At 42.0% G+C, this 17,047-nt stretch overlaps 2 protein-coding genes across 2 annotated transcripts in view; one reads left to right on the top strand and one right to left on the bottom strand.

The window, feature by feature from the left end:
* The window catches only part of LOC123247163 (acidic mammalian chitinase-like), a 16,188-nt gene extending 11,100 nt beyond the window's left edge, over positions 1–5,088 (top strand). The window contains exons 9-11 of the mRNA XM_044675965.1: positions 1,283–1,399; positions 2,112–2,250; positions 4,222–5,088. Coding sequence (XP_044531900.1) covers positions 1,283–1,399; positions 2,112–2,250; positions 4,222–4,547 — 582 coding nt within the window. The 3' untranslated portion in view covers positions 4,548–5,088. The remainder of the gene's footprint in view (positions 1–1,282; positions 1,400–2,111; positions 2,251–4,221) is intronic.
* Positions 5,089–7,146: 2,058 nt separating this feature from the next.
* On the bottom strand, positions 7,147–11,642 carry PIFO (primary cilia formation). The gene is made up of 6 exons (XM_044671663.1): positions 11,618–11,642; positions 11,209–11,351; positions 9,693–9,791; positions 8,812–8,945; positions 7,780–7,897; positions 7,147–7,279 (listed from the first exon to the last, which is right to left on the bottom strand). Exons 1-6 carry the CDS (start codon positions 11,640–11,642, stop codon positions 7,211–7,213), a joined length of 588 nt encoding a protein of 195 aa, XP_044527598.1. The 3' UTR covers positions 7,147–7,210.
* Between the last annotated feature and the right edge of the window lie 5,405 nt (positions 11,643–17,047).

The raw sequence follows: 17,047 nt of genomic DNA, 5'->3' as shown, positions 1-17,047 counted from the left end.
AGAGAGAGACAGAGAGAGAGAGAGAGGAGAGAGAGAGAGAGAGAGAGAGAGAGAGAGAGAGAGAGAGAGATGATACACACAGGTCTGTAATTTTTCCTAATGGGTAGGCTGAGGCTGGTGTATCTTTTGAGCTGCCCTAAGATTGAGTGTCTTCATTAAGTTCCATATTAATGTAGTGAGTTCCTAGAACCAAACTAGGTTCTCTAAGTAAGAGCAAACTGGACCCAAACTGACCCAGGTTGGAAAGCGGAGCAGGTCAAAAGTATATGTGCATATATATGTGTTATAAATGTACATATTCATATGTATGAATGTTTTTGATAATACATTAAGTATACATTTACACACATAAAACAGACATACTTGTGTGTATGTAGATTTATAATGCAGATGTCTGTCTATATGCATATATACATTTGTTTATGTACGGATACAAATATAGAGTCTCTCTCTCTCTCTGTGAATGATCGATGATGCAAATGCTTGGTGGAAATAGTTGAGGATATTATCAAAGGCTCAGGTTGAGGTGTTAGTCTTGGGAAGGGCCTCTTCATGCTCTAAAGCTAGCACAGAAAGGGAGAAGGGGAAGAAGTATAAGGAAATATGAGGTAGGAAGAGCCAATGCTGAAATGACTACAGTTTTTAGAAGTGCATTACTTAGGGGCAGCTGGGTTGCTCAGTGGATAGGGAGCCAGGCCCAAGGTCAGGATGTCTGTAATTCAAATCTGGCTTAAGATATTTCCTAGTTATATGACTCTGTGCAAATCCCTTAACCCCAATTGCCTAATACTTAGGACTCTTCTGTTTTGGAACGGGTACTCAGTATTGATTCTAAGACAGAAGGTAAAAGTTTAAAAAAAAAACAGACGTGCATTATTTGGCCCTCTCTATGTTCTATAATTCAAACAACAAGCATTTATTATGCACCTATTATGTTTCAGGTACTGTGCCAGGCACTGGGGATATAAAGATAAAAATGAATCAATCCCTGCCCTCAAGAAACTTACATTTTACTGAAGGAGACAACATGTGCATAAATATATTGAAAATATGTACAAAGGAACAGGAAGTTAATTTAAAAAACATTTGGAGGAGGAGGGCACTAATAGCTGTGGGGTTCGGAAACAGCTTTATTGAGAGGGTGCTATTAGAGCTGAGCCTTGAAAGAAACCAGGGATCCCAAGAAGTCAGAGGGTTCATTATGGTCACCTACTTAATCCTCTTTGTTGGCCGTGCAGCGCTGGTGGTGATGGGCTCTCTGTTATCCTCATTTCTTCCCCAGATCTGCACCTTTTTAAAAGATGCAACAACTGCCTGGATCGAGGACCAGAAAGTCCCCTATGCCTACAAAGGCAATGAATGGATCGGCTTTGACAATGTGGAAAGCTATGAGCATAAGGTAAGGACTGAAGGACAAAGATGGACGCCTGCCTCCAAATCCTAGGAAAGCAGCGTCTTTTCCACTCAAATTCTCCCAACACCCAACAGTGAGCTCCTGCTGAAGCTTGGTGCCACCCGACTGTTAATGCGTAGGGAAGGCAGGAGCATCTCAAACCTATGATGCATCTTTTCTTTAAGCCAAGCACAGGAGTTGCATCTTAGTTCAACGCAAATAAATTCCATAGACATTCACTAAATAACTAACGTATGTAAGACACTGTTCTAAGGACTGGGAGCACAGAAACAAAAAGGGAAACACTTCTTGCACTCAAGGAGCTCATAGACTTATGCCCATAAGAGTTAACCTTGTATGAATTTCCACTGAATGTAGCTCTATGTGGGACAAAGTTGGCCTCCTTTATCATCATAGAATCCTAGTCAGGAAGAAAAACTGTCCTCAAGTCAGAAACTGGGGCCAAGGCTGCTGGGAATCAAGCTTAGCCAAGTGGGTCAGTTGATAAGGTTGACTGAACATACTGGAAAATTCCCTATATTCATTCATTGGGGTTCAAGGTACAGAAAATAAATAGCCTTTGCCCCATCTGTGGAGCTTCTCTCTTCAACATTCTCCACTCAACAACAGAACTTGCCTGATTTTTTGATGAGAATATTTTAACTGAGAGAAAGAACCACGGGACTAATTGCTAAGTTTTTTACTTCTTTCCTCACAGGTGGATTTTGTCAAGCAGAACAAGTTTGGGGGTGCTATGGTTTGGGCCATCGATCTTGATGATTTCTCTGGGACTTTCTGCAACGAGGGCAAACATCCACTCATTAGTAAACTACGGTCTCTCCTGGGGCTGTCAGCAGGTAACTCAATGCTAGATAGCTCCACCTGAAGTGCGAGGGCAGGCTGGGGTGCATTAGGGGTGAGCTGGGGCAGCAGCCAGAGGAGACGAGGCTTCTGAGGACATCTCCTTAGAAATCTCACTCAGGAAGGGCTAAGTTCACCAGGCAAGGGGCTGAGGGAAAGGAAGCTACCTGGTTGGTAAACCTTCCTTCCCTCGGAGGATTTAGGCAGGGATTTAGTTCTGAAGATAGCTATAATCTAAGGATATCCAGTCCAATCTCCCCCCCTCCCCCCATTTTACAGATGAGGGAGCTCAAGTACAGAGAGCCTGAGAGATTTGGCCAAAGTCACGTAGGGAATAAGAGGCCTCGGTAAGGATCCAAATCCAGGACTTCTTGATGCCTAATCCAGAATTCTTCCCATGGTACTGATTTCTCCTTGCCAGAAGTATTTGATTTATGGATCCACAAATAAGTGGGTTCATTAGCTTATCACTACAGATTTGGAGATGGTGAACAGTAAAGGAAGAGAGCAGAAAAACCATTTCCTTAGTTGGGAAGAAAGTAGCACTGAGTCCTTTATGTTTAAGAAACATAGCTCAATTTTAAATTATCCTATGTTCCCTGGACTACACAGCCCAAGGGCAAGGGTAATACATGTAGGAGCTACTGTGCATTATTTGGCATTGGATATTTTACAAAATGTTTTTTTCACACCAAGTCTTTGAGAAAGGGAGAGCAAATATTACATTTTGCAAATAAGGAAACAATCTAAGAGATAACTTGTCCAAGGTCATTGGACTGGTGTCAGAACCAGAACCTAAGACTCCTACTTTTTGACTTCAAGCCCAGTGTTCCTTCCATTACACCACGGAACCAGGGCATCATTCTATTGATTTTGTTGCAGTTCTCAGAAGCTAGTTTTATTTCCTCGGCTATTTCATAGGGTCATACATTATATGGGGTTGGGTACTGGAAATTTCCGTACATTATATGGGATAAATTCTTACCTTCTGTCTTCAAATCAATACTGTGCACTAGGCAGTGGGAGTTGTGACTTGCCCACACAAGGGTCACAAAACTAGGAAGTGTCTGAGGCCATGTTTGAACCAGGACCTTCTGTCTCTAAGCCTGGCTTTCAATATACTGAGCCACTTAGCTGCTCCCATGGAGATTCTCTTGAGAATCATTTGCTCTAGGATGCTGCCCTCAGATAGGTAATGTGTTATGATACCAGTTTTACATAGGAAGCAACTGAGTCCCTTAAAGATTTTCCCAGAGGCACATGGCTGGTAGAGGGGCAGGCAAGGGAACTCTTAAGGAAAGGCACGTTTTACTTCGTTTCATTGTTGTAAAGGTGGTCAGACGGGACCATGCATGGTGCATGATGGAGAATGTGACTGCTGAGATGTCTGAATGATCTTTTGATAGTTTCTAGTTAGGAGTCTGGACCATTCAAGATGAGAATCTCTTCACTATAAGAGCCTTAGCAGGAATAGAGGGAATGGCTGACTACAACCAATGTGAATTTTCAGATTCTTTGCAGAAACTCATGTAATTGTCTGTAAAAATGTTATGTATCTTCTCTCCTTCATCCAGCTCTGTTTTCATGTTTTCCCAAGTACTTCTTTTGCCCAGTGGTTTCACCATCCCTTGGATATATCTAATTGGGCTCCCCTTAGGTACTTCTTCCCTATAACCTTTTGCTAACTATATTCAAGGTCTGGAGGGAAAATGTCAGCAGACACCCTGCTTGACTACATCTGATCCTATCGTTGGTCTTTGTGGTAGCTTCCATTTGGCTTTTGCCAGTGCAGTAGCATCCTTTCCAGGATCAGAGTCTGAATCGCAGGGTTAATCTCCCAGCTATTTGGGTCCTTGAAGAGGAAGGCCAGGATGGGGTTCTATTGGCTTTTGAACCCATATGTCAATGAAAAGAAGCCCCCCTCTAGGAGCGATTCATTTGACTTGCTTATTTTTTTTTTCTTGTAGAGTGTACACCAGCCAGTAAATCTCTGCAAGACCTATTTCCAGCACCTAGAGGTCAAAGCTTCTGCTCCAACACTGGAGGAGGATCAGGGGGTGAGGGAGGCAGTGGTGGAGAAGGAGGCGGTGATGGAGGCAGTGGTGGTGATGGGGGCAGTGGTGGAGGAACTGGTGGGGATGGTGGTTTTTGTGCTGGTAAAGCAGATGGCACCTATGTTGATCCTGAAAACAACACCAAGTTCTACCAGTGTGCTGGAGGCAAGACATTTCATTTCCAGTGTTCCCAGGGCCTGGTCTTTAAGGAGAATTGTATGTGCTGTGACTGGCCTTAAAACAAAGAGTAATACTCTGTTAAAAAACCTTCTGGTGTTATCCCAATCTCCACTAAGTGGGAAGCTCCTTGAAGACAGATTTGCTTTTTATCAGTCCTTGAATTCTCCCCAAAGTGTGTAGCCTGGTGCCAGGCACATAACAAGCACCCCATAAATGTACTTATCTGTAATCTAATCAGTATGAGATCTTAGTCCATTCATGGATGCCCACCTTGTGTTAACTCCTATCCCTGTCTTCCCATGATCACCAAAGAGGCCCACCCAACATCCCGGATGCCTTTCTCAACTTCTCTTAATAGCATGAGGATACCAATGGGAAAAACATCACTGGAATATTTAAAAAACAACATCCCAGTATACGCATCTGGTAATGGTGTCAAAATTGCAATTTTCCCCCTAGGGTTGGGAAACTTTGAAAAGGTATTAGTTCAATCTCTTTACTACTATATCTCAAGGTCTTACTCTTGTAATAGCTGGAAAATGTTAACCTTGAACCGGTGCAGAGACTGGAATTTTGTGTTGAGTGAAGATTTGCAATAAATTTAGCACAGCATGGTGGTGTGCTCTTTTTCTGCTTCATGGGTCCCTAATAATTTTTTTTAAAACCTTTATTTTCTGTCTTAGAATCAATACAAGTATCAGTTCCAAGGCAGAAGAGAGATAAGGGATTAAATGACTTGCCCAGGGTTATATAGCTAGGAAGTATCTGAGGCCAGATTTGAACCCAGGTCCTTCTGGAGGAAAAGAGTCAGGAAAACTCACCCAAATCAAACTTGGATCCCAGAGTACAGACTACTGTTATAGAGAATGTCATGTTTACATTGGCTAACACTCCAGAGACCAGTCTACAATGTAGATTAGGGACTAGATTTCACTTCACATCATCCCTCCATGCACACATATACATACTCACAGGCAGATGAAAGGAAAGATATTCGTACTTCAATGAGAAAAATGTCAGAGTCATTTCTGGCCAAGGTCGCAGGCATTATAATATCGTTGGTCAAAAGAGACCACAATAGAGCAGACTTGTATGGGAAGAGAGGAAGGAGGAAATGGGAGGTGCTGAATTATTCTGAGGAGTGTCTTAATTCTCTGATTTAATTTGCCATAGAAGGCTTTTCCAGCTGCATTCAGCTGCTTCTAATCCTAGCATTCTCTCCCAGGTCCTAAGCCAAATAGGGTTGCTTCTCTATTTGTCCTGCAGCAGTCTCAGCAGCAGTTTCCCACCATTTCTGGTTCCCTCACATTAGAACTATTTCTATCCTAGGAACCTGTAACTGTGAATACACTTAGAAGGTACAATCTAAAAGCTTTCCTACGACCACTGGTGGGTCCTCAGATCCTCTCCTGGCATAACTACCTACATATAAGGTTACAACCTTTAAAAAATCATTTAGAAGTCTAAATATTGTGATACGGGATCTTTGCTTTTATGAGTAAGAAAGAACACACAGACTGTGCATTCTAAAGGAACCATATCATAGGATAGAGAATGACGAGGGGCTTCTGAGCCCATCTAGTTAAAAATCTCAGTTTCACAGGTGAGGAAACTAAGGTCCAGAGAAAGTGATTGGTTCAGTGTCAATAGATAGTAGAAGAGAAGGGATTTGAATCAAGATTTTCTTATTTTGTATCTAGTTCTCTTGTCACTAGATCACAGCTGCCTTTTTGGGTTATGGAGGTTTGATGAAGAGTTTGGCAAGATTCACTTGTCCAAGGAGAGATTCCCAATAATTCTGGGAACAAAAAATCTCCAGTAGCTTTGCTCAGCTTTATTTGGTTAATTGCCCTAAATATGGCTGCTGAGAACTTTGAGGTATCTTCCTGGATGAACTATGGGGATTCCTCAGGGTTCTAGTCCAGAAAGTCTTTAGTAGTCCTGGGCTATGGTCTTCAGACAGGGACTAGTACTAAAAGATGTGTAAGGAGTGGATTCTGGTTGGTTTGGGGGCTAGAGTCACTACCAGTGAAATTTCATCTCTGAGTCCCCTATACCTAGAGAAGTATGAACCTAAGATAAGACATGCTTCAGGCTTTCTAAACATACCCAGGCCCGACTCTACCTTCTAGGGCTAAGTAGGACAAAAGGACAGACTCTATTTTAATTTCCTATTGCCCATACTACTTGGTGACAAAATGGCGCATGAGAAACCACTATAGTGGAGTATAAACTACATTTGGGAAGTAAAGAACCTGGATTCGAATCTGGACTTGGTCACTTACTACCTGGGTGATCTTAAGTCACTTAACCTTGTTTTTCTCATCTGTAAAATAAGGGGATTAGACATAATGACCTTTATGACCCCTTCTGCCTCTAAATCTAGGATCCTATTGACCTTGAGGCAGCAGAAAAAAATGGGTGCCTCTGGAGTGGGATGCTGAGGGTGGCTATTATTCTGTATTCCCCCAAAATAAAGCCTTCCTACAGGTCTCACAGCAGAGATCACCAAGCCCATATACTTGAGTGTATATAACAAACTGGCACATGAAGATGGTATGCTCTGAGTCTTTAAGGAGTACCATTTTGGGACTTAGAACTAACCACTCTCTCTACCGAGGGCTCAACCCTGGCAGCCAAGAGGGTTACAGGGGCATCTTGCCTTATGGTTTTAAGGCTAGGTTGGGTTCAGAGGATGAACAGGACTTGAGAAAGATCCCTCTCAGCTGTAATACAGGCTTAGGTAGGCTACTCGGTTCCGATGTATCCTGAATTCTTTGTCTGTTATCAGCTGTAATGAAAATGATGTTGGTGAGCATAGCATGTTCAAAGGTAACCTTCCCCTCCCTGGTGATCCAGGGAGATTATATTCCCTCTCCCCAGTTCTTACAGCTATCTTGCTTGTGACTGTTCCTGAGGAATGGCTAATCTCTCAAATGAAAAACGACTACATAATTTTACATTTACATTATCCACAGTAATATTTCCCTCACTCTAAATTCCCTTAACACTTAGGGATAAAGACTATCCTTTCACCAAATAACAGCCATTTACATATCGTATTAGAATTATTCTCTAATTGCATGATAATTATACCCAGATCATAAATTCACAGATTTTTCTGTGTGTTTGGAGATTGTCTAACTCCCTTGACATATTTTTTCAGCAACTGGACTTTAAACTGCTTGAGGATATGCAAGGATTCACATTTTACTTCCAGGCATAACTTAGCACGGTGATACTCACACTTAAAAAGGTTACTGAATGAATGAACATCTCTCTAATTCATACCTCAGTTTTTAGGGTCCTTCTCTTTAGGACTGGCACTTGATCCCAATCTGGAGACCCAAATTTCATTGGCCAAGTGATTTTCCGGGAAAACAAGGTCTTTGGATTGTAGGTTCCAGGTCTAGGGAGGCAAATTCATACCATGTCTAATATTTTTGTTACCACCTACAAAAACCCACCCATTACTATAGGACTCCCAAGATTCTGACTGCTGGGGAAAGCTTGACTAATTAATTTCCTGATTTGGTGGGAAAGAATGAGGAATTTTTAGTTAGATATTTCACTAAGGATTTAAGGTCTTCCACTTTCCCTTTCCCTAGGACTGGGATGTCTAGCACAAAATATCTCTGTGACTGAGTCATTCTACACTAAGAGGTAGTTGGGGGAAAACAATTGCAAATTCCATGGCTAATGGCAGGTATCCAGGATAGAGTCAGGCAGTTCTGCCTGGAAATCTACCAGGATACAACAGGGGTTCTTAATCGTGGGATTAATAAACTTGGCTTAAAAAAAATTAACATGACTATTTCAAAATAATTGTTTTTCTTGCAGCCCTATGTATTTTATTTTTTATATTTAAAATTTTATTCTAAAAAGGGGTCCAGAGGCCTCACTAAACACACACACACACACACACACACACACACACACACACACACACACATGCACACACACAACACATTCTCTCTCTCTCTCTCTCTCTCTCTCTCTCTCTCTCTCTCTCTCTCAAGAATTCTTGGGATTGGAACTCCATTAATAATTAGCCATAGCACTAAGTCCCAGAGGAACAGATCTTAGGAATACCCAAGCTAGCTCTCCCACAAAAACTATGGATGCAGTCTCTGGTCCTTTTCTCATCTCTCATTCTTTGTTAGGTATGTCTGGGTATTCTAGGGAGGGCGATATTTCATATTATCATCTGGGGGGATTTAAATATAGATGGATGGTAAACTTTCTGACATGGTTTGACCATCCCCTAGCTAGGTCATTTACCTTACTGCTGTAGTATGAAAGAAAATCAAAGATTTTACATACCCAGGGAAATACGATGAATCTGTGACCTTCTCTTCAAATCGAGATGAAATGCTGTTAAATGGTGCATAATGAGGAAGAGAACATCCACGCTTAGTCATTGTTGTCTGATATGAAGTTGGACTGGGTTTTACATCCTATTTACAAGAAAATATAGTCATTAAATAGATTTTACTTCTACAAAGATAGGCTCCACAGGCTTTTTCAGTGGTGGTAGTTGTGGGGTGGGGATGGCAATGGATTTGGAGGGCAGTCAACCTCAAACTAAATATGAATCAACAGTAGAGAACTTCCTGTAGTAACAAATGCCTGAACCAAGATGGGATACTGAAATAATAAGAGTCAGAAGCAAATCATGGTTCTCTTTCCTTCTCCATTCACGATTACTTACGTCAGAAGTAACTATGAAGAGTTTGGACCCCATTAAGCAGAGGAGGTTTGGGAGAATTTGGAAGAGCACAACCTAAGTGTCAGAAAGTTTGGGAAGCAAATTCCTGTATGAAAAAGCTAAAGGAGTGAGTCCATGGGAGAGAGCTGGAGTTGGAGTTAGAAGACAAGAATTCAGGTTCCTACTATATTTCTTTTAGCTGTATAACCTTAGAAAAACCCCTTCTCTAAAGATATAGTTCCATGGAAGAGTTTGGAGCAACCTCTCTACTTTTCTGCTCTTCTTTCTTCATCTCTCACACATATATGAATGTAGTCAAATCAAGAATAAGTGCTAAGCATTTAATTCAGCATCCCTTGTGTGCCAGGCATTGTTCTAAGTACTGGGGAGCCCCCCCCCAAAAGGCTCAAATAATCCCTGGCTCTTAAGGAGCTCACAGTATAGTGGAGATGCGTGGATGATCTTTAAAGTCAAAATATATAAAATCATCACTCACCTTTTCATCTACTCGAAACCTTTGACTTGTCCTGGATCCAATGACATATCCCTTTTTGCTCATAGGGGTCTTAGTGAGGCTATACGCCAGGCTAGTGGGCTACAACGTTATACATGTAAAAAGACAATGTCAGGGAGCAATCCTACCAAGTTGCTTAAACCAATATCAGTAAACTTGGGATCTTCTTTCAATCTGACCTCCCTATACCAAAGAGACCTTCCTGTCTCACCCACCCATTACCGTTTTAATCTTTGCCCACAAATGTGGAGCAATAGAAAGTTTGGAATTTACTGATGAAGATTAAACTAAATGATTTCCAAGAAACATTTCAGCTCTAAATTTATGATTCTAACCTTACCTTCTAAGTCCATACCCAAGGATACTTCTATATGTGGCACAGATAAATTTTAAAACATTTTCAGAAATTATTGAGGTACAAAGATACTATTCAGGTCACAAAATAACTAATTCCCATTCCCTGGTCCCCACAAACTTTAGCATTTTGGAGCCCCCTCCCCAGGAGCTTTTCTGGTGAAAACTGGTCCAGCCCATTACAAGGTGGTTATCTAACTGCCTGTATTCTGGGAATTTTCATAAACTGGATGCCTGAGAAAACATTACATTTTCCCCAAAGACTTATCAGGGAAATTGTGGCATGATGGCTTTTCCTACAGTTGTTGGGGTAAGATGTGAGGAGGCCAGAGTTATAAGCAGGAGAAAGCAATGAAATAACATGGTTTTAGGTAGAGGTGTGGAGGTTTGGCATGCAGTTACACTGGAGGGAGGAGGGGGCTTAGCCTTCAGTATCATTGGAATGAGTGTCGTATTTTGTCAAAGGCCATTTCTGCATCTGTTGAGATAATCATGTAATTTCTGTTGGTTTGGTTGTTGATATGGTCAATTATGTGGATGGTTTTCCTAATATTGAACCATCCCTGCATTCCTATAAACCCCACCTGATCATGATGGATAACCCTCATGATCACTTGTTGGAGTCTTTTTGCTAGTACTCTAAGATTTTTGCATCTATGTTCATTAAGGAGATTGGTCTGTAGTTTTCTTTCTCTGTTTTTGGTCTGCCTGTTTCAATATCATTGGAAGGAAAAAGTTGAGTCAATAGCATCACCTAGGTAGTAGGAGTACTCTGGCTATCACTGGTTATTGGGAATGAGAACAGTGAGGGAGTTTTAGAACAGAGGATTAATGAAGGAGTGTGGAAAGTGGGACACTTTGACTATTTGACTATGAAATATCAGAGAGGACAGGGTCAGAACACAAAATCAGTGAGGAAATTGGGACAGTTTCACCTCAGGAATAAGGGTGGGTTTGAGGGAGGCACTGCATCCAATATTGTTGCAAGGGAGAGGGAATTCATTAATTATCCCTGGTGGGAATGATATTAGATTGGTCAGGATCAAGTATGGAGCAGTTATTCTCCTGTCACACATTGGATTCTGGAGATGAGACATGGGGACCACGAAACCCAAGAGAGCAAGATGAGTGATGGAATACTCACATCTTCTTTGAGGTAGCATCCTGGTCCTCTATTAGGTGCCCCCACCAGGGGCACATTCTTATTACCTAGTCTGTTTGGAGGGTGGAAGAAGGGGAAGATTTTCCTCGTCTGGCATGATCCAAAACAATATCTCAGCGTTGCTTCTGCAGGTCAAGAAAGAGCAGACATACTCAATGCAGAGCGTGTATGTCCCCGAGGGACCAAGAAGTTGGCTTAGTGTGGGTGCCGATGTTGGGGGAGGGGGGAGGAGAGTGGACGAGGAGGTGAATAGTGATGTCCTCCATAAGGTAGTACCTTTGCAAGCCGGCATGCGAATGGTCCCTCCGTCCCCGACCCCTCCCCCCAACTTTCTCAACCCCAACCCCACCCCTACCCAGCCCAAAAGGCAGTCGGAGGCATCACCACTAACCCGGGAGCTCCCATTCCCAGTTCATGTCGCAAGCTGTGTGTACAGGGGGTTGTCAGGGCAACAGAAGGGGAGGGCGGAGAGAACTAAGACTGACCAACTAGGTTGCGGGGGAGTCCTGGTGCTTGCAGAATGGAGAAGAGCAGAAGGGACAGACGTGATATGACGAGCAGGTTACTTGTGGAAAAGCACGAAAAAACGCACGTGAAATTATGAAGAGTGAAACGAGCAAAACCAAGAGAAGATTACACACGCAGGAACAGAAATATCGTTTGAAGGATGACTTGTGTAGGTCCAGCTCCAGAGAAGGAAATGATAGGTAGAAATAAGGAAAACAGTTTTTTTACGTCCATACGACTTTTTGGCCAGGGATGCTTTCTCTGACGGGGGAGGGGAGGAAGGGAGGGAGTTAGCAGGATACCGTAACGTGACAAACAAACGAACAAGCACATAAATAAAGAAAAGAAGTGAAGAGATGTGCGCAAAGACCATCCCCCAACCGCGCTGCTTTAGCGCATTCTTCCACCTTTTCTTCTCTAGTCATAGGGAGAATTCGGCACTAAACTGAGTTAAATTCAGCTCCGTTGTTGAAAATCACCCGTCAGACTTCAGGTTTGTAGAAGAAGAATGCAATTCCATTCTTTTATTTAACCTAGAAACGCTTAACCGACACATGCTTTCGGTATATATATATATATAATGTTAGGTATATATATTACCTAAAAATCAAAATATCTAAACATATAATGAATAAATATCTGAATATATATTATAATATATGTAATATATAACTAAATGATATATGTATGTATATATATATATATTATCCTTTTACTAAGTGAAAAGGAAATTCATTTAATTTCTTTCTTCCTGGAATTATCATTCATTCTTCTGTAAACTAATGAGATTCGATTCTCCAGAAGCTTGGGAAATAGCAGCTTTGGTGTTTTCTATAGAAGAAGAAGGCAAAGGGGTCCTTGTGGAAAGAAATCAAAACATACAGTTTCATGTAGATTTTTTCTTCTGCTGTGTATGTGGAAATGCCTATTTATGCCAGTAGATATCTGATTCCTTGCTTGAAGTTTAAATCAGAGTGATTATATAACTTTATAAACAAGGTTCTTTCTTTCTTTTAAAAACATTATCTTCTTTAAAACAAACAAACAAACAAACAAACAACCCTTATCTTCCATCTCAGAATCAATATTGGGTATTGGTTCCAAGGCAAAAGAGGGTTAAGGACTGGGCATTGTGGGAGTTAAATGACCTGTCCAGGGTCACATAGATAGGAAGTGCCTCTGGGCAGATTTGAATCTAGGACCTCTTGTCTCTGGGCCTGGCTCTCAATCTACTGAGTCACTTAGTTGCTCCCAAACCATTACCTTCTGTCTTATAATCAATATCCATTCTGAATCAGAAGGATGGGGCTGGGCAACTAGGGTTAAGTGACTTGCCCGGGATCACACAGCTAGGAAGTGTCTGAGCAAATTTGAACCTAGACCTTTTCATCTCCAGGTGTGACTATCTAGTTAGCCACCCAGCTGTCCCAATACAGTTATTTCTGTTACATCTTTGGAAGAATCTTTAGTGATTTTAATGTATGCAAGGAAGACACCTTATTGGAAAAGAACACACAGGGTCTTGCTCTAATAAATCAAATTTCCTAATAAATAAAAAATAAATAAAAAATCTCTTTTTTTTGGATACTGTTCTTTCCCGCTTTGCCTGACCATTCCTCATTGGTTTCTTTTGCTGGCTAATCATCTATATCAAGTCCCCTAACTGTGGTTGTTCCCTTTAATTTTGTCCTAGGCCCCTTTCTCCCCCTCTACTCTCTCTGTGTGAACTCATCACCTCCTATGTATGGGTTTAGCTATCATCTCCGAGTAGATGAGCACAGGTAGGTGGTTCAGTGGATAGATGAAGACCTGATTTCAAATTTGACCTCAGACACTAAGATTTCACTCTATGACTCTCCTACTCTACCAACTCCAGTGGCTTCCTATTGCTTCTAGAATTAAATATGAACTCTTCTATTTATTTTTGAAAACCTTAAACAACTAGACCACAACCTATCTTCATCTTCATCTGGAAAATGAACTGGAGAAGGAAATGGCAAACTACTCAGTCTCGAGGTCAAGAAAATGGGATCATGAAGAGTCAGTCGGTCATAACTAAGAAACATCTAAACAACAACTACTAGGTAGATGATTCCCAGACCTCTATATACATCTTCTTTCTATCTCTTGAACTTCAGTCCTTTATCACCAATTGCCTATTGGACATTTCAAATTGAATGTCCTAGAGATATCTTAAACTCATGCCTAAAACTAAACTCATTATCTCTTTCTTTAAATTCACTCTCCCTTCCAAACTTTCCTATTGTTACTGCAGGTATTACCATCTTTCAAGTTTCCTTAGCATTATCCCACTCTCACCTGACAAACAGTTACCAAATCTTGCAACTATTTCCACATCTCTCTCTTTTTTTTAAACCCTTAACTTCTGTGTATTGGCTCCTTGGTGGAAGAGTGGTAAGGGTGAGCAATGGGGGTCAAGTGACTTGCCCAGGGTCACACAGCTGGGAAGTGTCTGAGGCTGGATTTGAACCTAGGACCTCCTGTCTCTAGGCCTTACTCTCAATCCACTGAGCTACCCAGCTGCCCTATTTCCACATCTCTTGCATCTGACTCCTTTTTTGCATTCACACAACCTAGCACCTTAATTCAGGTTCTTGATACTCCTTGCCTAGCTTATTACAAAAACAAACTAATTGATCTCTCTGCCTCAAGTCTTTTATCTCTCTACTCCATCTTCCATGCTGTTGCCAAAGTAACTTTACTTAAATTACAGACATCACCCCATAAATCCCCTACTCCAACAACTCCAGTGGCAACAACTTCATTGTTTCTAGAAAAAATATGAACTTTTCTGTTCATCTTTGAAAGCATCCTGACCACAACCTATTTTTCCAGCCTCATTGGCCATTATTCTCCTCTCTGCCGAATTGGCTCTATTCTTCACACCTTAACATATTTATGCCTGTCATTTATTCCTGTCTCTCCTCTACCTCATAGTCTCTCTCTTCCATTATGAGAGAGCTGAAGGATTATCTTTTGCAAGAAGCTTTTCTCAATCCTCTACGCCTGCTTGTGCTCTTATTCCCAAACTGCCTTATATTTAATTACTTGGATGTATTTTAATTCATTCACTTGTTATTAATGTGACAATAATAATCATTTTTTATTGTTTAGTCATTTTCAGCCATGCCTGACTCTTCATGACACCATTTGGAGTTTTCTTGGCAGAGATACTGAAGTGGTTTGCCATTTCCTTCTCCAGATCATTTTGCAGATGAGGAAACTGAGACATAGTGAAGTGACTTGCCCAGGATCACATAGCTAGTAAATATTTAAGGCCAGGTTTAAAATTGTTTCTTCATTTATTTCCTTATGAGTTTGAGTGATAAGAGAAAGATTTCAGATGATTAGGAAGAGAGAAAGGAAGAATGATGGAATATGGAATTTCTGAGTGCCTTGAAATGATTGTGTGAGAGAAATTTGCCCTCCCCTCTTTCTGGGGTCTCTCAGGTCACCTTCAAACATAGAACATCGACTACCTGCATACAGAGCCTAAACTTGACCCAGCCGCCAGGACAGGACAAAGCAGGTTATAAAAAGGGCTCACCAGGAAGTTCACACTCTCTGTCTTTGGTGGTCTGCCAAAGAACTTCCATGCTGGGGGAAGTTAGATTAGCATCCCATCTCCCTTCCTCTCTCCCTCTCTGTAATTGGGTGGGGGGGGTTGTGTTGTTTAGGAGGATTGGGGATATAGTAGAGAACCAGCAGAAGGACGGAAGTCCCCTCCTCCCTCACTGTCACCCCTATTACTGAGAGATGAAAATATCCCTGTGGGAAAAGGGGAATCCGGGAAGGGCGTGCCACTGTAGAAGGGTTGAAGGTATGGTATCCCCTCAAGGAGAAGTGAGTGATACCCCTATTGGATGTTGGTGCAAGTCGGGGTACACAGAAACTTCCCCTTTCTCCCAGCAGGTGTCAGGCTCAAAATGGAGATCAGCCTGCCTGTGCTGTTACACTCCCTCCCAAGCAAGTTTCCCTCCAATAGAACCAACACAGATCTGATCATGAAGTCTCTGAGTATTTAATCAGGAACAACAAGGGTAGGGGAAATGAAGGTAGGGTATCAGCAGGAAAGGGGGTGCAGGTCTCCCTAAGCCAAGGTCCGTCACTCTGGCAAGTACCCACCAAGCCTCAGACCTGAAGATGAGCCAAGGTGTCCCTCAACCAGAGCTTCTCCTTCCCAACCCCACTAATAATATTCCTATGAGCTATATTTGCTATGTCTAGGTGGGATACAGCTGGGCAAAGCCCAAGGCAAGTGGGGTTCAAGGAACGGCTCCCCAAAGGAAAGTCCAGTAATCCTAAACTCAGTTAACTCGGTTGATGATATGAGTGAATGCCTGGAAGACAAGATGTCACAGGTGCAGGTCTCCTATTCAGATCAGGAAATCCTAATGGCCTCTTCAGGGGATCTCAGAACCAGATTTACAACCTTTCTCTCCCTCTCCTTCTCCTTTTCCCTCTCCCTCTCCCTCTCTCTCTCTGTCTCTGTCACTCTCCCTCCCTCTCTCTCCTTCTACCTATCCAAGTAATCCTAATGAAATTTTACTAAAATCTAAGGATCAGATTCCTAATTTTATTCGAACATACCACAGGGTAGTACTTGGCTTGGCATAGAACCTGTGAAGAAGAAGGGGTCTTTGAAATATGGCACCATGGGCACCATGGTGAAATAGTGCTTAACTCAAATGGAAAAACCTGGGTTTGAGAAGGAATCTGCCATTTACCAATCTGAGGCAAGTTGCCGAACCTCTGAGTTCAAGGGTCTTCATTGTAAAATGGGGATAGCAATCCTTTTGTTCAGTGCTTCAGTCTGAGGATTTATATAGTACCAACAATGTGTCAAGACACTACAATGCATTAGGAGCTGGGGATACAAAGAAGGCAAAAGACTAAGTCTCTTTTCTCATCGAGATCACAGCCGGCACTCGGGAGCTGCTCCGTTCCCCCTCTTCCTAGCGCCTGAGTTTATTTTTTGCATGCCCTCCGCCCCCTCCTCTGCCCAGCCGCCTAAAGCAAGCACTTTCTCCCTCAGCTCTCTCCCGAAATCTGGGGACTCACAGACAGCTCGAATTTGCCCTCCGGGCACTTGAACTGGGAAAAGGTTCGCCCACAGGGTGGTTGTGAGGTTATGGCAAGCCCTATATAAATATAAGCTCTTGTTACGCCAGTGGCTTCAAGAGAGGAAAAGGGTCTGCCCGAGGAATCTTTGCCATCTTTACCATTCCACCATGCCCACCTAAGATATTTCTGTGTCGGTCACACAAGATTAAGACTGTATTTTCATTGCCGG

Source organism: Gracilinanus agilis, chromosome 4 (genome assembly GCF_016433145.1).
Source record: "Gracilinanus agilis isolate LMUSP501 chromosome 4, AgileGrace, whole genome shotgun sequence".
NCBI lineage: Eukaryota > Metazoa > Chordata > Mammalia > Didelphimorphia > Didelphidae > Gracilinanus > Gracilinanus agilis.
Note: the sequence above shows the minus strand (reverse complement) of the source record. Positions and strands in the feature narration are given on the sequence as shown.

Bases quoted from the DNA above. Each gene is read 5' to 3' on its own strand.
- PIFO (XM_044671663.1), bottom strand. From the start codon at position 11,642: ATGAACTGGGAATGGGAGCTCCCGG. The intron at 11,352-11,617 runs GTTAGTGGTGAT...CTTGACCTGCAG, and splicing joins CTGGGAATGGGAGCTCCCGG to AAGCAACGCTGAGATATTGT. The intron at 9,792-11,208 runs GTGAGTATTCCA...ATAACGTTGTAG, and splicing joins GATGCTACCTCAAAGAAGAT to CCCACTAGCCTGGCGTATAG.